General features: G+C 42.3%; 3 protein-coding genes across 4 annotated transcripts; 2 read left to right on the top strand and 1 right to left on the bottom strand.

The window, feature by feature from the left end:
- The first annotated feature begins 342 nt into the window (after nt 1–342).
- On the top strand, nt 343–2,033 carry LOC128733688 (cytochrome c oxidase assembly protein COX18, mitochondrial). Of its 2 annotated transcripts, none has more exons than XM_053827448.1 (5): nt 343–437; nt 525–1,223; nt 1,284–1,559; nt 1,613–1,723; nt 1,790–2,033. In XM_053827448.1, exons 2-5 carry the CDS (start codon nt 813–815, stop codon nt 1,988–1,990), a joined length of 999 nt encoding a protein of 332 aa, XP_053683423.1. In that variant the 5' UTR covers nt 343–437; nt 525–812; the 3' UTR covers nt 1,991–2,033. The 2 variants fall into 2 exon arrangements, with proteins under 2 accessions (XP_053683423.1, XP_053683424.1); XM_053827449.1 differs by having other exon boundaries at nt 353–437; nt 659–1,223.
- On the bottom strand, nt 2,003–20,333 carry LOC128733684 (uncharacterized). The gene is made up of 5 exons (XM_053827446.1): nt 20,163–20,333; nt 9,015–11,171; nt 8,065–8,956; nt 7,819–7,995; nt 2,003–2,241 (listed from the first exon to the last, which is right to left on the bottom strand). The coding sequence occupies exons 1-5, from the start codon at nt 20,229–20,231 to the stop codon at nt 2,099–2,101; spliced, it is 3,438 nt and encodes a 1,145-aa protein (XP_053683421.1). The 5' UTR covers nt 20,232–20,333; the 3' UTR covers nt 2,003–2,098.
- On the top strand, nt 15,801–18,001 carry LOC128733687 (organic cation transporter protein-like). The gene has a single exon (XM_053827447.1). It carries the CDS (start codon nt 15,896–15,898, stop codon nt 17,999–18,001), a length of 2,106 nt encoding a protein of 701 aa, XP_053683422.1. The 5' UTR covers nt 15,801–15,895.
- Nucleotides 20,334–22,654: the final 2,321 nt, after the last annotated feature.

Raw genomic sequence — 22,654 nt, 5'->3', positions numbered from 1 at the left:
GACAATCAAGCTAAAGTTCATTTTCCGTCGGTTCCAAAGAGTAGCCAATCGCAGCTTACGTAACGCACTTGACTGGTCCGGTGATAATCATATTCCGTTGGCAAATTTTAATAAAAGTGAGTTTTTCACGTTTTTCAGCCACATATTATAAAAATTATCATTAGTGATTTGTGTTGAAATTCTCTACAATTGTTCAGATTTTTTTAAAACACGAATAGATATCAAATGTCTGAATTTATTGCACGCCAAACTTAAAAGTTTTCAATGGTAGTGATGGTAGTGGATAGTTACCAATGTGTTTGGCATCTCTGGTCAGTGACAATAAAAAAAAGGACAAAGGAGAGAAACCAGAGAAACGATCAAAACATTAATAACAACGTTATTAAAGTATTTTTCGTGTTAATTTAAGTGTTAATTACTTATTATTGCAGTTTTCTGTAAGTATTCTTTAGTTTGAATGATTTCAGAATAATCTGTATTTTGAATGAGCGTAGCCAAAGTAATCCCAGCTGTGTTGATGTTAGATTCTTCCCGCACAGAATGATACAGTTTGTCATACTAATTTCACTCTGTGTGCTGGTACTGAGTGTGGATCGTGCGGAAGCATCCGGCCTCGGGTTTGCCGATACGGTAGCACTAATTCTCGGCCTCGCCATAGGTACTATCGGTATTTTGGCCTGTCTGGGACGTTACGCACGGCGGCTGCGTGCTGGACAGTACTGACGGCGATCGCAGGATTCCGATTTACGTTCGAGCGGGGAGAATTCTATTAAACTATAAGAAAGCATCAACCCGAGCAACAAAATTTAACAATGAACTACCTACAATTAGCCAGGAGGACAAGTCAGTTTGCGATAAAAATAAATACAGTAAAGGGCCATGGAAGTTGGATAATGCGGCACTACTCCATTGAGGCGTCCACTACTGGTTTTTGGGCCACACTTTCCAACAGCACGCCTGTTGAATACGTTCAGCAAGGTCTAGTCAGTTTGCATGATTATTCTGGACTACCCTGGTGGGCTTCGATTGTAGTTTCCACTATTCTGGTACGATCTGCTGTAACGTTACCACTGGCTATTTACCAGAATAAAATTGTGGTCCGTTTAGAAAAGATTGCCCTTGAAATGCCAGATATCGTGAAGACACTTAAGGCCGAAACTGCACTTGCCATAAGGAAATTTCATTGGTCAGAGGAGCAAGCTAGGATGATGTACAACCATTCCGTAAGTATTGTACGCTTGATAGCAGCATAGAAACAGTTTTAATGAACATGTTTTCCACAGTTAAAAAAGCAATGGAACAATCTAGTGATTCGCGAAAATTGCCATCCGGCAAAAACTATGGTTGTGCTGTGGGGTCAAATTCCGCTGTGGGTTTTCATGTCGGTAGCTATTCGTAATATGGTGTACTTGCTACCGGATCCCAGTTCCATCGATGCTCAAGTAACATTTGCCGAACTTACGTTGGGTGGATTTGGTTGGATTCCCAATCTGACTGTGGTTGATCACTCATTAATCCTGCCGGTGGCAATGGGTTTGATCAATTTCACCATTATAGAGGCAGGTTTGTTCTTTGCTTCTCTTGTTTTACATATTAACATGTATATTTTCAGATTCAAAATGCAGCTCGAACCAAGGAAAGTACGAAGTTGCAAAGAATTCTTACTAACTTGTTTCGTGGTCTTTGTATTGTTATGGTACCAGTTGCTGCCACAGTCCCTTCGGTAGTGTATTTAGTAGTCGAACGCTGAGAAATGTTAATTTATCTGATCTCTATATTTCATCTGCAGTGCCTCTGTCTTTATTGGGTTACCTCCAGTGCTTGCGGATTAGGTCAGAATTTACTGCTTATGTCACCCCGATTTAAACGACTTGTCGGAATTCCTCTCGTTCCATCGGAAATCGCAAACCCTTATCGTCATATTAGAAACAACTTTACAGGTAAATACAATTTTCTCCTTGATAAACTACGAATCGGTTCAAAGCAATGAGTATTCGGTTGATGTATAATAAAAAAAGTTTTATTCGTGTAAAATGGTAACAGTATATCTTCTTCTACGGTTAAGAGTATTAAATGTTAAGGTACTTCCGAAAAACCTTTACACGCCATACATGTGAAGGGATTGCTTAAGCTTCTGCTCGATCCAGTCCAGATAGTGCGACACTTTCACGTACACGCCCGGTTTATTGACGTAACCGCAGTGGAAACCCCATGAAATGATGCCGTACAGCGTGTGTCCACCTGGAATGTACAATATGTGATTATTTTTTAAGAAAGGCAAACGATTTAGAATATCTTTTTACTTGAGATAACTACCCTGTGGCTAACCGTAGGCCAACTGCGTGTTGATTTTTCAAAATCATTGAAAAAAAACATCTGTTCCACGCACGTGAGCTTTTATTCTCATAACGCTATCTCTTATAAAACGAACTGGCAAAACAATATCCGTAGGCGTTGTTTTTGTTAACAGATTTTTGCTTATTGAAATTACTAGAATATTGAATTTGAATCCAACCACAAACGGTAATGAGCTGAGGTTAAGTAACTTTCCTGCAGCCAGAGGAATTTTGCACGACGGAATATTCGGAAGCACACCTGGAAACACCCTAATGGAGAGACCTGCTCTCAGATCGACCACGTTCTGGTTGATGGCCGGCACTTCTCTGACGTCGTAGACGTACGATCCTTCCGGGGACCAAACATCGACCCGGACCGCTATCTCGTAGTAAGCAAGATTCACGCTCGGTTGTCTAACATATTCAAATCGAGACTAACGAGGAAGCTAGTAGGACTGAACATTCGGCAGTTGTCAGCGGAAGGAGTTGCTGCAGAGTACTCTCGGAAAACTGATCGGCGGATCGGTGAATAAGTTGAAGGGAACCTGAACGAGCATTAGAAGCATATTCACCATACGGTCAGTACTACTGCTGCAGCCACTTCCAGTGAGTGATTCGATTGCTGCAGCTGTGACACGCCATATCAGGTATAGAGATACCGAGATGCTAGAGCTTCACCGTCGTAAGACATGCCGGTACTGGGATCGCGTTCTTGCGGAGGCGGACAATTGCTTCGGGAGACACGATACGAGAATCTTCTTTAAAACGGACAACGGAATCAGGAACCGGACCGTGTCAACTCCTGTTATGTGCAACGACCAGGAGGGGAACCTGATTACCGAAAGATCGGAGGGGGCTAGGCGTTGGAAACAATATTTCGATACATTGTTGAATGGTGAACAAGATGGAATGGTCAACAGAAACAGGATAACGTTTGGGGATGATGGACAAGCTGTGGATCCGCCAACTTTGGACAAGGTTAAAAAAGCAACTAAAGTGCTATAAAATGGCAAAGTAGCTGCAAAGGATGGCATCCCCGCCGTACTTTCGAATGACGGGAGCGAGCGGCTGTATTGTGAATCTATCAGGTTATACTAAAGGCATGGAATGAGGAGAAACGGAGCAATTATCGGGGCATTACTCTCTTCAATTCTGCATACGAAATTTTCTTCGGCATCCTGTTTCACAGTGCGGTTTTCTTCGACAAATCCTCGATAAATAGTGGCTGGTAGAGAGCGTGGCACTGCGGTGGTGATAGAAGATAATACTTTTGGTCGACGAATTTGTCTACTTTGGTACATTAGTGACATATGACAACCATGTGTGCCATGAAGTAAAAAGACGGATAGCGGCTGCCAACAGGGCTTACCATAATTCCATAATTCGATTAGATACCATATTCCGAATCCCGATCGACGTGTGTTATAGTATACGTTGTATTCTGATCGAAGCGAAATTTCTTATCGGATCCGAGTCCGATCGGTATGTAGAATAGAGACGATTATTCAGCGAAGAACCCCGGTAGAGGCCGACGGTTTTGAGGCATGGCATGGTACCTGTTGGATAAGCGCGTTGACGAGGACACTAGAGGCTACAGTGGCAGTGCAAGACCGAGTAGCGTGGTGAAGACTCCTAAATTCGTTGTCGTCGAAAAAGTAAAGTAAGTAATTGAATTTAAAAAAGGAAAAACACAAATACAGAAACAATCTAAATCTTGATGTGCCGACAGATGAATAGTGCAAAAGTGCTAACAACTCTTCGCCCTCTAACAGAGCCTGCGCGAGCATCGGAGACCTCCCAAAGCACCCTAGCGCTTACTGCATACTAATGCAAGGGAAGCGAAAACTTAAATTCACACAATTTTCGCGTCTTGGCTGCAGCATCTAGGCCAGAAAATTGAAGGCAGATAATTCAGTTAGAAATCAGAAATCCAGCCACTTGTACAGCTACTAAAATTCCAAATGCAAGAGAAACGTACCCCTTAACCCATCTGAACCTTCCTCCCCCTTGTAAAAGACCTTCTCCCTCTTTTGTCAACCCCCCTGCGCTTATTTTTTAAAATAATCAGAGGTAAGAAAATTCGCAAATTGAATATATGCACTGAGCATCAGCAAGCGGTATTATCATAAGAAAACTGAGAATCGAATGGCTCAATTCGGCTATAACTGATGTGCCACTCACTCATAAGAAGTACAAAAAATACTTGACCAGTATAAGTCGATATCAAAATGATAAAAGTCGTACCCCAGAGATTTCTGGAAGTTTGTGATCGAGCAACGCAAGAAATACGGGCTGCTTCAAATACTACAGACATACCCAAGGAACATTTTTGTTGTATAGCAGCTTATCAAGCGCTTGTGCTAGCGTGTTTCGTCATGCAAGTTTGACCAACGACGAAGCCGACTGCGCCACAAGCAATGTACCATCATCATACGGTCAAGCTCTGAGTGATCTGGGTATAAACACCTAGATGAACTTCACTGCCGCTACGCAACTGAAGTTCTTCTTCAACGCCGGGCCAGATGGAATTCCGTCCGCTTTCCTGAAGAAGCACATCTCTTGTATGCTTAGATCACTGCAGTTTGTATTCCAGAAGTCTATTTCCAGTGGTTCCGTCTTGCTGGAAATCTGCTCACATGTTTCCTGTGCATAAAAAAGGCAACAAGCGAGATGTGAACATTTACCGAGAATTTACATCGCTGAGTGCCGTCTCGAAATTATTCAAGCTAATCGTCTAGGAGCCACTTTTTTCACATTGCATGCAATATTCGAGTGCGGATCAGCATGGATTCCTCTCTGGTCGATCTAACTTACTGTACTTTAATTTAATGGCCACGGTTCGTTACGAACGAATTATGATCCTCCAGTACTGTCGGTCCTGGGTTGCCGTTCCACAATCCCCACGAACACCAGCTGAACGTGCATCATCTTCGACAGCGCACACCCATCGATCCCCCTGGCCAATCTACTATTACCAATTTGCTGTGCCTTACTATGCACATCGTCGACAACAAGTCTACAATGACGCAAACCGACGTAATATATACCGACCTGTCAGTGGCCTTTGATAAGCTCAGTCACATAATCGCAATCGCTAAACTCGAAAGGCTTGAGATAAACAGGACTCTACTGCGATGGTTCTGTTCTTATCCTAACTGATCATCATCTGATGGTTGCCATCGCTGATTGTAATTCCAGTACATCTTGTGCCACCTCAAGTGTTCCGCGGGGGAGTCATCTTGGACCGCCTATATTCTTCTATTTCAACGACGTGAACCGCGTGCTTGAAGGACTATGATTATAATATGTTGATGACCTTAAAATATTCTTCCGTATCCGCTGAACTGAAGACTGCCTCGTACTCCATCGCCAGCTGGATGTCTTCGCTGTTACGGACTATTTTTGGCGGAGCACAAAGGGAGAGTGGAGAAGGCATGTAAACCACGAATTGCAGGCACTACTTGGAGAGATTCCCATCGTGCACCAGGTGTAAGTTGGGAGGTTATGGTGAGTTGCTGAGTCTCGTCGCAATTATGTCGGAGAACTGAGCAGTGAAATCTGTGCTCTTCAAGAATCCCGTCGGCAGCGGGAATAAAGGGGCCCAACATGGTTCGAACAGGTTAAAGCAGACTTGCATGACCGAGTTGGAGACAAGTTTTTTGTACAGCACGAGCTATTTCTATATCATAATTATAATTATAGACCCAACTTCATTACACATAACGACTATTTAAGTGCTATGTTATAGCTGTACAGGATAAACGAACATGATTCATACTTTGGAGTCTGGACCTACAACCGGGAACCTTGGGCAGGTGCTGCATGCGGTTCAACGACGGAGAGATCCTCGATTACCAACAAAGGAATGTTCGGATGTTCGAAGACGCAGTTTAGTAAGTTTCCACGTTTTCCTACAGATGAGTTCTCTCTGCTTCGTGAACTCACAAGAAGCAAAGCAGCTCAAGATCAGTGGAAAAATACCACAGTAGCTATTTCTCTAAAGCTTTGTTTTTCACCTTTCGGTGAAATTCGGCTAATTTTATAGATTGCAGCTGTGCAAAAATAACGACAAAGTGCGACCGTGATTCAATTCAAGTGCCTTGATTCAAGGACTCTGGATTATAGTTGATGTTCAAACAATAAATTTTATATTTTTTTATGATGACAAAGCACAACTATTTAAGAGTTGCAATTCTAGTCAATGCAATTATCAAATGCCTTTCTATTACAGAATTACTTCGCGATGACGGGTAACTGAACCGTCAGAGAAAGATTTATCATTCTTATTTCATTGGTATACTTTTCTGGCGACGCTCCTAAAGTTCTCAAAAGGATACCGATTATGTCAAGGGAAATACTGCAGGGAAATCAACGAGAACTGCATGTCAACGCGGAAATTGCAAATCAAGGTGAGTGCTTTTAGAATTTTTCTTTCGTCAAACAATATTGATATCATCAATAACTGTAACAAAGCTACGTTCATAAATGCTATCCAACAATAAGTCTTAGACCTGACTCTGTATAGTCAAATATATTTTGAGAAGTTTCGAGTCAGACGAGGCCTCTTTGTCTGCGATAGCTTTATTAATCGAGGTTGGTGGCGTAGTGTTCACATGTCGCATATATACCTGTGTGCAAAATAATAGCAGTGGTGAGTTTAGCATTAGAGTTTATAAAAAATTGCAATGTGGGAATTTATATATTTAATAATCAACTATTGTTTAATTACGAATATGTTTTAGTTCACAATTCCTTTGAGCAACGTTTAGACAACCCATTTTGGCTGATTATACGTATATACTAAAAATGAACATACCTTTGTTAAATGTAAATAGATAATATTTATACGTTACGTGGTTTGTTTCAACGTTTATTTTATAATTCTTTTAAAAATTCTAATGAAATTGTGAGCACTGCTATTATTTTAGCACAACACAGGAAAAACAGATAAACAAACAAAACGATCCATATGCTCAATGAAGGCAGTACGACAGTCGAGTACATTTAGTTAGAGAACGTATGCTATTAGCATACAACGTCATATAGGTAGCGTTCTTGTTCATGATAAAGCAGAAAAAATATAAACTATTTTTTAAAAATATGAGGGTTTCACTGCTATTATTTTGCACACAGGTGTACATACCTAAGTAAACCATCCAAAATCCACCAAAATTAGCACACGGTTAAGTTTGAATCGAAAAACGTGGTCACAGTAATAAAGATTGAATTGTCATGTTGAACAAATATAACAGCAATTGTCCACCCAAATCAGTTACTTTGACTAAAGATGTGCCCTGATGGAACAAAATTCCCAAGTGGTTTTGGAAAAATAGCGGAGATAATCGCCACGAATGCAGCGGGCCTTGAACTTGACATGATCTTTCATGACTCCCCATTAAAAAAAGAATCTAATAATTTTAACAGCCTCATCCAACTGGGAATCTCACGTTCGAGGTCAAACTAATCTTCAAATAATACTTACGATCACTGGTGCACACTAGTGGTCCACCGGAATCTCCCTCACAGGCGTCGACACCGCCATCCAGAGCACCAGCACAGAACATGCCATCCGTTACGTTATTCCCGTAGACTTCCGGCTCGTTGCAAACAGCATCCGACAACAGGGGAACCTTGGCTGCCCTCAGTTCCAGTGAATGTGCTGAAGAATTTAAATCAACGATTATTTTCTGTCAAATACATAACCTCAATTTAAACATTCTTCACTTACCTGAAGATCCGGACTGTGTTGATCCCCAACCGGAAATTGTGCAATTCAAACCTTCCCGATATGGTTGACTTTTTGCCGGTAAGCAAACCGGTTGGACAAACTCATTGAATCGAATAGGCGTTTTAAGGAGAACAACTGCTATGTCATTGTTCATGTGATGGCCTTCCCTAAAGTTCTCATGAATGTAGTAGTCTTCTATGAAGATGTCAATTTCCGCCTGCTCAAGTGCTTCGGTGTTGTAATCTCCGAGACGAATCATGTAGGCTCCTTTCGGGTATCCGATTAGACAGTGAGCCGCTGTCAGAATGTGATACTTGGAAATTAAAACAGCACCGCACCAGTGTACTGATTTGCCCTGTTTTTTCGCCCTTAGAGCAGCCTGCCAGGGATGGTGTCCATACACGGTTTCTCCACCATGAACAACTCGCGCGCCGTAGGTCGGCTTAACCGCTTTCGGATCCACCAGTACCTTTCCACAACTATCCGGATAGATTTTACTAGATTTTTCGATGTAATCAAATTTAAGTGATTTGCCGACGGAACGTAGTTGAGCCGGAGTCGGTCGATTGGTTTGCGGTGTTCCGCATCTAACTCCAACATCTTCCGTATGTCCACAGTTGTGCTCTCCCCAGTGCCAATGCGTGCAATCATCGATCGAATTTTCATTGCCATTACAAACGACCTGATCCAACCAAATCTGTCCCGCACCTTGCTTGTACGTATTCTTGCGCACCTCGGCCGTTCCGTTCAGTCCTAACTGGCGACAAATTACGCGAGCTTCGCGCAAGCCGAAATCATCGTCGCAAATCGTGCCCCAGATTCCACGATACTTGACCTCAACTCGTCCTTCCGTTGGCGTCGGTCCATCAACGAGACGCATTTCCAGTGGAGCCTGCAAAATAGAGCAACCGAAGTGTTATAAGAAACACACTATCAGCTTAGACACATACATTACAGTGCGTAACACTTTCGTCCGATCCATCCGCGCAATCCATTACGTTATCGCAAAGGAATCCCACCGGTACGCACTCAGACGAGGTATCGCAAAGCCAGTAATCAATCGGACAGGTCATTACCGGTGTCTTACACACTACACCCATAACCTCTTCGGCGTTACAGTCGTGCACTCCCCAACCGGAGAAGGCACAATCCTTCAGCGCAGACTCGTTTCCCGTACATCTTATCTCATCCATGATGAAGATCGGATTGCTACCGTTCATCATGGCTGCATTCGGTGGGTAGTAAGAATTTGGTTTCAACTCCAACGCCCCTTCCTTGAAACCCAGTTCCTTACAAAGCACAGTCGCTGCTTCGATGCTAAAATTATCATCGCACACGTAACCCCACTTATCAAATACCTTCACCTCAACCCGACCCTGATGTTTGTTGGACAACCGAACTTCGTACCCGATATGGCTACAGTTGCGTTCATCCGCCCGAGTTCCACAATCGTCTTTACCGTCGCAGACCTGTCTCTGTTCGATGCACTTTCCATTGCCACAGATAAACTTGTCTTTGCATGGATCTACCGTTGTCGTTGATGGTTGTTTGGTGGTACTCGTACGGGGGGCCATCGGTCGCCATTGCGGCGAATCTTCACCGAAACGACTTCTTATAGCTGGTGTAGTTGTTCGTAGGCGAAGCATTGGCTGGTACTGCTGCTGCGATTGTTGATGGTAAGGAAAGGGTGCCGAAGCGTGCTGTCGATTGAAGTTCGAGTTTTGCGGTCTAAAGCCGTATGGGGTTGGTGGTCGATTCGTTGGCATGCCGTAGAAAGGTAATTGAGGCGCTTGAAGGGAATTGATATCCAGTGGTTGAGCTACGTAGGGAGATAGTTTATCTTCGGGCTTCGGTGTTTGATGCAAGCCTAGTACTGGAAGTTCGGAGAGGTCACTGCGTTGTGCTAGCTCAAGCCTTGGAGTGGTGGTAGAACTCATCATTGAATTGACCTTAGTCATGTTAAATTCGACAGTATTTTTGTTCAAATACGGTTTAAGCAACATTTTTAGTGCATCACTGACTGGAAGGCTCGGAGTATTGCTGTGTAGTTCATTGGGATTAGGTGTGACGTTGGGCCGGTATAAAGATGTGCTCGGTGGTGGCGCATATACAGGTCGAATTTCACTCGGAGCGGTGCGTTGGTAGGTAGGTTTAGGAACTTGTAGCGGAATGTTTGGTCTTGTAGTCGGTTTTGGTTCATCAGCGTTGAAACGAACATCGATATCATATGTGACAGTGTCAACTTCAATTTCTTCCGCTTCAGGGTTGATCGGTTGGATGGGACCAGAATTTATAAAGTTTTGATAGCGATTACAATCCACAAGATGTATGTGATCGCAGACGGATATCCGTGGATTGAATGCGGTTCCCGGCCCGCAATCCTGAATGACAGTAGCTCCTGCGTTGCAGTTCAAAAATTTCCTGCAATCTGTAGGATGTTCGCGAAGTCCAATAACATCAGGAGGACATCTGACAGGTGACGTGGCGACTGGTTGGAATGATCCATCTCCGTTATCTTGTGTGTATGCAGCAAGTTTGGGCTTATCTGGTTTTCTCAATTGGGCCAACCCTTGATAACCCTCCATCGTATTGGACGTGAAGCATTGCACCTTCGATGGGTGATCACATTCGTTGGTTTCTGGATTAAACAGCGTTCCGGGTGCACAACTTTGGATGTAACCGCGCCCTTTCCAACAATTAAGGAATTGTCTGCAATCCATGATGTACACAAAATGCCCGGATTGCAGTGGTGGACATTGTAAACCATTAAAGCTGCCATCGTCGAACGTTCTTCCACTGCGTAACTTTTGATTGCTAGCATCCAATATGCCATTTTCATTACCGTATTCAACTCTTGGTTGCTGCTGTAGTTTAGATGCCGGCGTAGGTCGTCTGTAAAATGCTTGCTCCGTTGTGGGCGTTGGTGTTGTCGCCGGTGAGTTTAGGGTTTGTTGATACGGCGCAGCATGATAGTGTAGATTATTGTCACTTCGCGCATAATTTGGTTCGAACGAACGAGCTTTGTGAGTGTGAACCTTGCTGTAGTCGCTGTGTACTTGGGGCATCATGTTAACGTTTGGGCCTGAATTGGTTCGGGGATCGTATATCTGTCGATGAGTTACAAAAAAGTTCATTAAACACGATCTGATTGAAAAATAATTGGGATGTGAGTAGCATTAGGGAAAATCTAACCATTTCCAACTCGTCACTAAAACTAGCAGCTCCATCAGGAGACTCGGTAGCGTGACTCTAATAAGGCAATCTACCCAAACTTACCTTGCTACGAATAATTAAGGAAATTTAACTCGAAACATTCGGCATGGGTAAAGGCGTCGAAATAAGAACATGGAATGGACACTTAGTAGCTGTAACTACAGATCGCTGCAATTCCTTGGGTGGCGGCAGGAAGCTTCTCGAACAGCTAGAACCCCAAAAGTATCATGGCATTGTGGTACTGCAGGAGATCTGTCGCAAAGAATAGAAAATATTTCCTTGGCGGAAAAGCTCAATTTCACCAGAGCGGTAGAGCGATCAACGAGCTGGGAACGGGCTATGTAGTTATGGGTAGAATGCAGGATCGCAAGATGGATTGAAATACGATTCGGAAATATATGAGAATAAAAGGCCGTTTTTTTAAGTACTCACGAAAGTAGAGAATGAAGCGTTTTACAGGAGGAGCGTTTTTTTTGGAGGAGCAACGTTCAACAGCTTTTCGCTGCTGAACATCAAGATCGTCATCGGGAATATGAATGTCCCCGGTCGGCAAAGAAGCGATGTATAGACCGGTTAGAGGGCTGCATTGTCTGCACACCGTCGAGAACGATAACGGCCAGTATCAGCTTTACAGTTTCCCAGAGCCTGGTTATCAGAAGCACACTGATTAACGCGGCCTACAAGGTGATCTCCCTGATCTACGTCGAGTATCCCCAATTGCAAAGAATTTCAGAGGGTATAATCAGGCGGACTTTATGGGGACCCGTGCTACTACTAATCAAAGTTTTACACTCCGACAAATCTTCCAGAAATGTAGGGAGCATCATATTTTCGTGAATTTCAAGGCAGCATACGCTAGGCAGGGCAGTCGAGCGTACGAGAAAGGTTTTCCGGACAAACTGATGTGGTTCGTGTTTCGTTGGCACTATTGAATGCTTTCAAATCGCGCAGTGTTTGTTTATTTGTAAAAAAATCATCGGACTCTCGGTAGTCTTCATGATATAAACACATACGACTATACATATAATAGAACAACTACAAATTTATCACACGAGAGAGTCGTCGTTGAAAGTTATTAGCCGTCAAGCTTAAGTCGAACCAACCTGCTAAAAGCAATCTAACCAGGAACGTGACTTGAGCGTTGGCACGTCCTTTTTCTAGAGTCTCCAGATTAAGCAAACGGCAGCGTTACTCAGCGTTTCTGGGATCGCGCCATGGAAGACTGCATAAGGTATACCGTATAAATTGTTTGTACTGCTTCGATTCCAGTAATCCAAATTTTTTGGAGAACACCAAATCACTCCAAAGATCCGAACTTCAAAATAAACCCTACAAGCTTATAGTATAATTATCGAAAACATTACAGGTCACCGAACTCCTTGACGATTTTAAAAATAAATTCAAGTTGCTTATTGGTTCTGGAGATAATGTCGCTGTAGTGTATACGAAAAGTTAGTCTATATAGCATTTAGGATGATACCAAGATCGCGAATTTGATAGACGCGTTGTAACAAATGTCCCGCCTTGTTGTAGCTAAAAGCACTGACGAACTGACATGACACATAGAAGAAAATCATTTAAAAACCATCGTCCTACACATTTTGCTTGCACACTAGCACCCTCTGTTATGCATGTCGCGGAGTAGCTTGCATTTGCAGGGTTTATGCTGTAGGGTTTTTACATTTGAATGGTTTTATACTGAAAACTCAAAGCGACACTCACGCGCCGCGGTGTAGCCATGTTGTGAGACATGATTTTTTGAAAAATGTGTGGTTTTTGATTGGACGATGGAATTAACGCGAGTGTCTCGTCTGTTTGTCTGTGCTAAAAGCTATAGGCTCATTTTCACGGTGAAAGGAGATGGCGAAAAACTGAGCTGCTGACGGTAAGCGTGTTACTCGAGCACCAATCTTCAATTTGTCTACAAGGCATTGCAGTTCAATGCAGTCGGAGTCTATTTTAATTACCTTGATGATTTTTACATCGTCAGCATAAAAAGACTGCCAGCCAGGTGGCAAAAGAGCTGACAGCTCATTTAAAAAAGAGTAAAAACTGCAGTGGTCCAATGTTGCTCCCCTGTGGTACACCAGAGATATTGCAGAACGAGTCAAAAAACTTGAACCTGCTCAGCCTACGATGTGTTAGGTAAGTATAATCAATATATATAGAATGCCAGTGTCGCTGCAGTGCGCGTGGTAAACATCACACATGTTCAGATGATGTATATACATTATATGCATATGTGTGTGTGCCTGAGATTCATCAAAAGGGGAATCTCATTGTCAAACTTTGACAACCAGTTTAAAATTTCAAAGCTGCCAAGTAATGTGATTGGAAACTTCGCTGTCTTCAAATTTCTGAAAAAATCGGTGCAAAAGGACGCAGTTGTGAGATTCAATTCATCCAGACGAAAAGAAAAAAAGCGTTTAAAAACATTTGACTGGCATAAAAACACAGGGATGAGCGCACTGATAACAATGAGCAACTTTGACAATGAAGTTCCCGATTCACAGACTTGATACAGACTGTTAGCATCATGTTTACCACAATGAGTCCTGTAGAAAAACAGCGACACTGGCATTCTATATATATTGATTCTACTGTTAGGTACGAGTGTAGCCACTTGCAGAACAGAATGGAAACTCCCAGCTTCTCCCGCCTGTCAAGGAGGATGCCGTGATATGCCCTATCAGGCGATACTTTAAGGTCAAGTCCATATACACTGGATCAATTTCCACCCCTTCATCCATATTGCGCAGGTAGAACGTACGAAATCGACGAGCTTCGTGGAGACTGAATGTTTTAGAAAAAAAACCAAAGCGTACAAATTATGGAACAAAAGTCGTTCACGATTATCTCGTGCACTTAAGAGCAGAAGCATTACGATGTAGTCCCTCGATAGTTTTGAACGTTGCGCATACGACCCTTCTTGTGTACAGGGAACATTACTGATTCTTTCCAAAGAGTCGGCAGCTTACACTGCTGAATTGAAGCATTGAACAATAGTGAAAGAGGTCTAGCGAGGTCAGTAGAACCCTTTTTCAGGATGCAAGATGGAATACGAATATTTTATTTTCCGATGGTAGTTTCCAGTAGAATCAATCAGGCTTCATTTTCAGTTTTTTTGCTCAGAAGATGCTCATTTGACTGCAGCGCCTCAACGAAACAGAATTCGAAAAAGTAGTGTAAAAGGCGATTGTAGAGCTAATTATTATCTATATTATTGTTGAAGAGTGTAAAGTTCTACCTTTTGTATTTACGGCACTATGGATTTGCTACCCCTTTGGTAGCAAAAAGAGCGCTCATTTGGCTACCAACGGGGTAGCAATCGCATAGCGCCGTAAATACAGAAGATAAAAGCATACTTTCTTCAACAATAGTGTAGATAATAATAAGCTCTACAATCGCCCTTTACACTATTTTTTCGAATTCTGTTCAGTTGAGGCGCTGCAGTCAAATGAGCATTTACTGAGCAAAAAACGAGAATGAAGCCTGGAATCAATATATATAGAATGGCAGTGTTGCTGTTTTTCTACAGGACTCATTGTGGTAAACATGAAGCTAACAATCTGTATCAAGTCTGTGAATCGGGAACTCCATTGTCAAAGTTGCTCATTGTTTTTTATCTGTGCGCTGGTTGGTTCTGTCATCAGTGCGCTCACCACTGTGTTTTATGCTAGTGAAATGTTTTAAACGTTCTTTTTTTCGTCCGGATGAATTGAATCCCACAACTGCGCCCTTTTGCACCGATTTTTTCAGAAATTTGAAATTTTAAACTGGTTTTCTATGGTAAATTTTTTCTATGGTAAATTAAGACCTCCTTCCTTTAAGAGGGGGGGGGGGGCTTCCATACAAATAAAACAAAAATTTCCTCTTAACTTGACTATTAATCAAGCAAATGGAACCAAATTTGGCATGTGGGGGTTTCAAGAGACAGGATTTTTTTTCTTCGGTTGTTTGAGACCCCCCCCTCTCCCATACAAATGAAACACAAATTTCTTTATAACTCGGGAACCAATCAAGCTAATGGAACCAAATTTGGCATTTGAAGGTTTTTGGAGGTAAATTTTTTTTTATGGTAGATTGAGACCCCTCCCCCTTCTAGAAGGAGGGGCTCCCATACAAATGAAACACATATTTCTGCATAACTCGGGAATTATTCAAGCAAATGGAACCAAATTTGACATCTGAAGGTTTTTGGAGGCAGAAGTTTTTTTCTATGGTGGATTGAGACCCTTCCTTTCTCTAAAAGGGGGGCTCCCATATAAGTAATATACAAATTTCCTCATAACTCGACTATTAAGTAAATGAAACCAAATTTAGCGCATGTGTGAGTTACCGGAGGCAGAATTTTTATGGCCGGTTGAGACGACTCTCCTCTTTTGAAGGGGGGGGGGGGTCTCCTATACAAATAAAACAAATTTTTGCATAATTCAAAAAGTAAATACATTATCTGAACATGTGTGATGTTTACCACGCGCACTGCAGCGACACTGGCATTCTCTGTGTTTTGTCTGAACTTCAATTCTAAGTGTTGTGTTAGAAAAATCATAAATCTGTGTAACAGTGATTGTTCTATAGTATCTAGATTTTATCAGATAAGTTTTAAACCAACCAGATGGTTCACAAGATGGCACCGAAGCCACAAGAAAATATACCGGCAGTGCACGCCGAGGACAGCGACTTGTCAGGGTCGCTGAACAACGCTAGCAGTCTGGGAAATCTTAGCAATAATCTGAAGCTTAACGGTTTCATCAATAATGGTTTTGTGTCGGATTGCACAGTCAATACGGATAAGCAGGGTCAGACAACGGATCTCGATTCGAAGGCTATCGCTAAAAACGGCAAAAATACCGGAGCCAATACCGTCATACAGGAGAAAGCGATCGTCGATTTCGACGATTTGCTACCCCATATAGGCGAGTTCGGACGATATCAGAAGATCCTGTTTCTACTGATGATTCCGTTTGCATTCTTCGTGGCGTTTGTATATTTTTCTCAAATTTTCATGACGGTGGTGCCGGAGGAACACTGGTGCTACGTGCCGGAACTGGAACATTTATCTGTGGAAGAAAGACGTGCCTTAGCTATTCCGATTCAATATGAACACGGAACTGAATTTGACGACGGCGCTGCTTCCTACAGCAAATGTTCGATGTACGCGGTAAACTTCACCGAAGTGCTGGCCAACAATATCCGCAAGGCAGACCCAACGTGGCCGACGCAACCCTGCCAGCACGGATGGGAGTACAACTTTACCGATGTGCCATACAAAACAGCTGCCACCGACTTCGAATGGGTGTGCGAGTACTCGTACCTGTCCACGCTGTCACAGTCGATCTTCTTCGTGGGTGCCATCGTGGGTGGACTGCTGTTCGGGTGGATTGCTGATCGTTACGGTCGGATACCGGCACTGGTCGGTTGCAACGTGATTGGATTCGTAGCCGGCGTGTGGACCGCTTTCGTCCTTAACTTTTGGCAGTTCGCCTTATGTCGGTTTCTCGTCGGATTTGCATTTGACAACTGCTTTACCATGATGTACATTTTGGTTCTGGAGTATGTGGGTCCGAAATGGCGAACATTTGTCGCCAATATGTCTATTGCACTGTTTTTCACCGCGGCGTCTTGCGGTCTACCGTGGATTGCTTACTACATTGCCGATTGGAAACTGTTCGCTATTGTTACCTCGGCACCTCTCCTGCTAGCCATATTCACACCATTTCTCGTACCCGAATCAGCACGTTGGCTGGTGTCTCAAGGAAAAGTGGATAAGGCTCTTCGCATTCTCAAGAAATTCGAAAGGATTAACAAAAAGACAATTGATGCCAAAGTGTATCAGGAATTTAGCGACAGCTGTGTTCGTCTCCAGGAAGAGGAAGCTGTTAATAGCAACTACTCGGTGCTTGATCTGTTTAAGACGCCACGATTGAGGAATATCACTATTCTGCTGATCGTCATCTGGATGGCCATCTCATTGGTATTCGATGGGCACGTCAGGAACGTCGGCTCACTTGGGTTAGATCTATTTTTCACATTTACGGTTGCAGCTGCTACCGAGCTGCCAGCCGATACTTTTCTCACTTTGACTTTGGACCGATGGGGTCGCCGTTGGCTGGCCTGCGGAACGATGGTGGCTAGTGGAGTTTTCAGTTTGCTTGCCACTGCTGTACCTATGGGTGCATATTCTGCTACGCTGGCAATTCTCGGTCGGTTCAGTGTAAATATCTCTTACAACATTGGGCTGCAATATGCTGCCGAACTTCTACCAACGGTCGTCCGCGCTCAGGGCGTGGCTTTCATTCACATTATGGGTTACGTGGCTAGTATTGTAGCCCCATTCGTGGTCTACCTGACGCATATTTCCCCCTCCATGCCATTGATCGTGTTAGGCATCATCGGAGTGGTGGGAGGTGTGCTTTCCCTATTTTTGCCCGAAACACTCGGACATGATTTGCCACAGACGCTGGCAGATGGAGAAGACTTTGGACGAGGGCAAAAAATTTGGGACTTTCCATGCATGACAAAAAAAATAGACGATGACGTCGGTGACCTTCCGGTGCAGCGTTTCACCCGTGCTACATCAAAGAACTCGATCGGTGCTTCGCTGCGTGCATCAACTCGTGGAGAGCTCAGCTCCAGTATGCTGAACCGTTCGATCCGATCGCGTGCTTCAACTCGATCTCAGCAGCAACCACGACTTGACCAGTTAACAGAACACGTCTGAATGGTCCATCGGTCGGCATGTTTTGGTTTGTACAGCACTATCTTAGGTTTAGCGCATAGATTCACGGAGTGCTCTGTTTTCTGAGAGATGGCTAACAAAGCGCAAGCCCTGGGATGCCAAATGTTTTTTTAAAGTTTTCACTCGGCCGTAAAATCAACAACGTCTGCAAGTCTATATATATTATACTCAGTTTCCACAATCTCCATTCACAAAAAACGCTGAGGTTCATGACTTCGTTACAGTCATACAGCAGAAGTAATAAGTTCTAAGGAGGCAATCTAAGGAAAATGATTAAAAGCCTGTTTAAAGCGTGTAGCAAAGTGGTTGTATTGGCTTTTTATTGGCTAAGAGCAATAAAAATGTCGTCGATTTTGGTTCGAAGTTCGCGCACGTTCTGGTAGCAAACCAGCAGTGGAGGATATGAAGAGTTCTGGTACGGGTCAGACACAGAGCTGGAAACGGAGACTGCGTCATTGAAGAAATTTCTATAGGAGGAAGTGATTGCACTTCCCTGGTGTGAAATTTTGGGAGCCCCGTTCCGTGTTGCGGGAGGGGATGGACGCCCCTGTATGTTCTTTAACACATGGTTATTTAATCCGGCTAACCGACATCAAAAAAGAAGAACAATTTTCGGCAAAGGCCTAAAAACTGTCAAAGTTCACTAAGAAATGTCACACTGATTTGGCAGTTCATCTGTGTCTGTGGCTAGAAAAACAATATTTTCAATCACCAAATTTACGTGAACGATTGGTTGAAAAAAAGCTGCTACACAGTACAACAAATTTTTTCCGTACTATTTTGGCCGGATTTGGTCAGCATTATTCCATTACGGAACAAAGTGGATGGAATGATAGTATATGGCAAGCTCTGGGATAGCAAATCTATGTACACTCAAGTCGCTGTTTACGCGAAGTAAAACCTCGTAAATTCCGAAATTCGCGTAAAAAGCCGCGTAAATTCCGAAATTCGCATAAAATACAAACCGCCTAAAAGCGACTTCAGTGTATTTTTGGATAGAAATTGTAATAATTGTAAGTGTAAATTCGATTATCTGAACGATCTTAAACAAAATTAAAACAAAAAGCGCAGAAATTGGATTTGTGTGGTACATTTAAATTGTATCTGGATGATGATTTTAAGTATACTATTGATATTTGCAAGCGGTGGATACGGCACAATTGTCCTTGCGTTATTGCAAAACACCAGTACTCAGTCCATTGTTGAACCTCATTGAACAACTTTGGGATCATTTCAAAATTAAAATGAAAACTCATTCAATTTGTAATAAAAATCTCTCCTGGTTTTGCCAATACTTTTTCCAGATAATAACAGTGCTGTTTGTTCTACGGTAGTTGGTTCAAGATTTAAACAAACAAACTATGTCCGGGAAAGTTGAAATTTTCAGGAAAAATTGGCGATCTTAATTTTTTCAAATATTTTTTTCGTTTATAAGTTTAATAAATATTCTTGTTGAACAAAATTTCACGACATGCTGAGACTGTGCCCAAACCCATGCCAGAATTAATTTTGAAACATTTCTGTTTGTAGCTTTTTACGAAGAATTCAATCTGCCTCCGCTGGAAAATAGCGGAAGCCCTGTCTCTTTGATATTCGCAACTTCCTGTTTCAAGCTACATCCAATGAACTTTATAATGTAATTCGAGCCTATTTCCAATCGGTCAACATCAAGGATTTGCCGTTCGATGTGGTAGTAAATATTTCTGTTCACTTCAACAGTTTGACTGATAATAAGTCTCACCGATCGCTCCGATCAAGCTGCCGTAGGCGCCGGTTAATATTATTGTGTCTGAACTGTAGTTTACAAACATCTTCATCCAACATATTCATTCACTAGGACGTAATTCAAAACCACTGATAACATACTGCTGGTTCTTTCTATTAAACCACGTTCATTTTGCCATCGACGAAAGACTGCCACATTTATTACATCGATTCTATGCTGTATCGTACCAAAAAAATTATGAATCACAGTAGAACAAACAACATTCTGTTCAAGCTGGTCTTCAGCAGTTCGCACAATTCCATCTTTGTTTATTTTTCATCTGAAACTGATAACGATTGTGTGCCACTTGTTCGTCATTTGAATATTGTTAACGTTAGATTTTCCTTCACAGTTTTGAATTTTCACATCATAACTTACACCACGAATATCCTGGGCGACGGCCAGTAGCACCACTGCCCAGATGAGCCATCGCTCCTGGGACCGCATTTTCCTGTGAAACACGTGTTCGTTAAGGCACTAAGGATCAAATCTAGGAGCGTAGAAGAAATAATTTCAATCTGTGTGAAATAAGCACGTCCACTCGTTTCGAATTCGCATAGCACTCTGATAAGGACTGTGAGTGCCCGCATCTATTCAGCATCGTCTGGCTGGGAGAGTTCTAACCAGCTGCTGGCACAAATACGATCATCTTCCCCGACATTGCGTTATCAATTTCTTCCGAGTATCATCCGCTTATCAATTAACGTCAACGATGTTTTCGTTAGAGATGCTGCTTGTAGTAGCTGCCGCTGGGCAAGCATCGTCAGCATCGAGAAAAGGCGCTCCGTTTATAGTATTACAATTGCTACCAACCAACGCAACGCTTTGCTTATGATGAGCATGAAACATCGCTGCCATTTTTGGGACGTTCCCGGGGATGACCCAAAGTGACGTCAGCCCTTCAAGTCCAGCATTATTCGGTACGCCAGCGAGTAGAGAAAAGAACCCCGTGAATTAAGACTAATAATTGTGTTTCGAGACCGCGCGCGGAGCAGTTCGTGGAATGGAAACGGTTTTGGACGCTAAACAATTTAGTAGAATTCGATTAATTTTAATTGACGCTGCTGCTCAACTGTCTGCCGCTGTCTGTTGGGCCCGCGCGTAGTTTCATGCTCCCTGTTTGAAGGGTAAATTAGTTTGTGGAACATCAATATGATTTAACCGTCTAGTTAAAGTCAGTATAGCTTCCGGAGAACGTAGACTCATCGCATCATGTCTGATATTGGTCCTAGAAGTGGTCTAATTTAAAATTTTTAGAGGCATTCTCAATATTGAATTCGAGCATTACTGAATACTGAGATTAGAAAACCACGGGATTGTAATTTAAGATGGACAAAAAAGCACCAAGTTGTCTGTATTATTGCAAGATTTTGGAACTGTTAATTGTTGTTTTAAAGCTTTTTCCAAAATTTACGTACAGCCTTTGAAAAATGTGGTCACATTTTTTTCTCATAATCTCCAATGGAAATTTTCCGATTTTCTAGGACATCACTTGTTTCAAACTCTTTAACCAAGCATCGTAGAACCATTATTAACCATTAGTGGACCAGTTAGTACTTGAGTAGTTTTCTTTCACGAATTATTTTAAACTGGTAACGCTAAACACGCAACCGTTGGCACATCCAATACGAGTAACTTTTTAATTAAGCCTAAAAAATATCAATTTATGTTGCAAATGTTTTAAACATTTTTTAAACAGATTGGAATGTCCACTTTAATTTTATGGACCTTATGGTTTACAATAGGATAGCGATCGGGTCCATTATTGGAATTCTAGTCTATTTTGTATGAAGAGGGTCCACTAATGGCGACATTTTGCCTTGTTAACCATAAAATGGACCTTAACTTGTTAAAAATGTCGATTTTAAGGCATTAATCATTAAATTCAGCTAAAATTTTATAAACTGAACTGTACGGTATGTTTAGCACTTTTTGTTTCATGTCATATATTCTCGGAAATAAGAAACACAAGCTAATAAACGCCGAAACTGTACCCGTGGTCCATTATAGGTAAAGGGTCCACTATAGGTTGACTTGCCCTAATCTGAAAAAAAAATTCCTAAAATTTTCCGTGATGCACAGTGGTGTCGGAAAACTCAAAAGATATCAGAGAAACTCATGAAACCTCATAGACAATTTCCAAAAAAAATCTATTTTCAAAAATTTTACGACAGCGTTTTTTTTTGTTCCTAAGCTATGACCGAAAAGCTAGGCACTAACTGCAGTGCATGGCCATAAACATGTAAATATTAGCTAATTTCTCCAAAGTCCAACCTCGTGTTTTTAGTCTTAACCTTGAAATACGGTCAGGCATATGATTTCTCCATGTTACTCGGGTCCCCTTTGTCTCTCAGTCACTTGTACATCTGTTATTGTAACGAAAACTCTCATAATGCAAACCCCTTTTTCTTCATTTGAGTGTGTCTACTCCCTTTGTAAGTTCCTTTCCTGTGGTCCCCTAGCCACTTGTAAATCCGGCTTCTATCGTTCCAAATGCGAGAGAGGGTGCGTCTACTCTTTTGAACCTTCCTCCCCTCTTGTAAGATACCGTCTCCCTCTTTTGTCAATACCCCTGCGCTGATTCTTTTATGCCAAAAACGTGTGTTTGAAAAACGACGTTTGATGAAGAACAGTGCAGACGTTCCGGAGTTATGACGAAACATACATTCATACTCACGTTCATCGACCTCCCTGTCGACTCCTTCCCATTCAACTCCCCCTTCTGTCACGTAGCTAATTATACACGATATTCAGCACAGAATCGTATAGCAGTATGGAGCGTGTCGGGCTTAATCGGCTATTGTCGTATATAATTACTTATATCGATGACATGCATTTGTTTATTTCTCATCACTAACATCACCTCCAAA

This window comes from Sabethes cyaneus, chromosome 2 (genome assembly GCF_943734655.1).
Source record: "Sabethes cyaneus chromosome 2, idSabCyanKW18_F2, whole genome shotgun sequence".
In the NCBI taxonomy this organism is placed as follows: domain Eukaryota; kingdom Metazoa; phylum Arthropoda; class Insecta; order Diptera; family Culicidae; genus Sabethes; species Sabethes cyaneus.
The sequence above is the reverse complement of the archived record's forward strand: the minus strand, read 5'-3'. Positions and strand labels throughout refer to the sequence as shown.

Excerpts from the sequence above, each read along its gene's own strand:
- LOC128733688 (XM_053827448.1), top strand. The coding sequence starts at position 813 with ATGAACTACCTACAATTAGCCAGGAGGACAAGTCAGTTTGCGATAAAA. Across the intron at positions 1,224-1,283 it reads GGATGATGTACAACCATTCC|TTAAAAAAGCAATGGAACAA; the intron begins GTAAGTATTGTA and ends TGTTTTCCACAG. Across the intron at positions 1,560-1,612 it reads TCAATTTCACCATTATAGAG|ATTCAAAATGCAGCTCGAAC; the intron begins GCAGGTTTGTTC and ends GTATATTTTCAG.
- LOC128733687 (XM_053827447.1), top strand. The coding sequence starts at position 15,896 with ATGGTTCACAAGATGGCACCGAAGCCACAAGAAAATATACCGGCAGTG.
- LOC128733684 (XM_053827446.1), bottom strand. The coding sequence starts at position 20,231 with ATGCGGTCCCAGGAGCGATGGCTCATCTGGGCAGTGGTGCTACTGGCC. Across the intron at positions 11,172-20,162 it reads TCGCCCAGGATATTCGTGGT|ATATACGATCCCCGAACCAA; the intron begins GTAAGTTATGAT and ends ACTCATCGACAG. Across the intron at positions 2,242-7,818 it reads ACTAGTGTGCACCAGTGATC|GTGGACACACGCTGTACGGC; the intron begins GTAAGTATTATT and ends TGTACATTCCAG.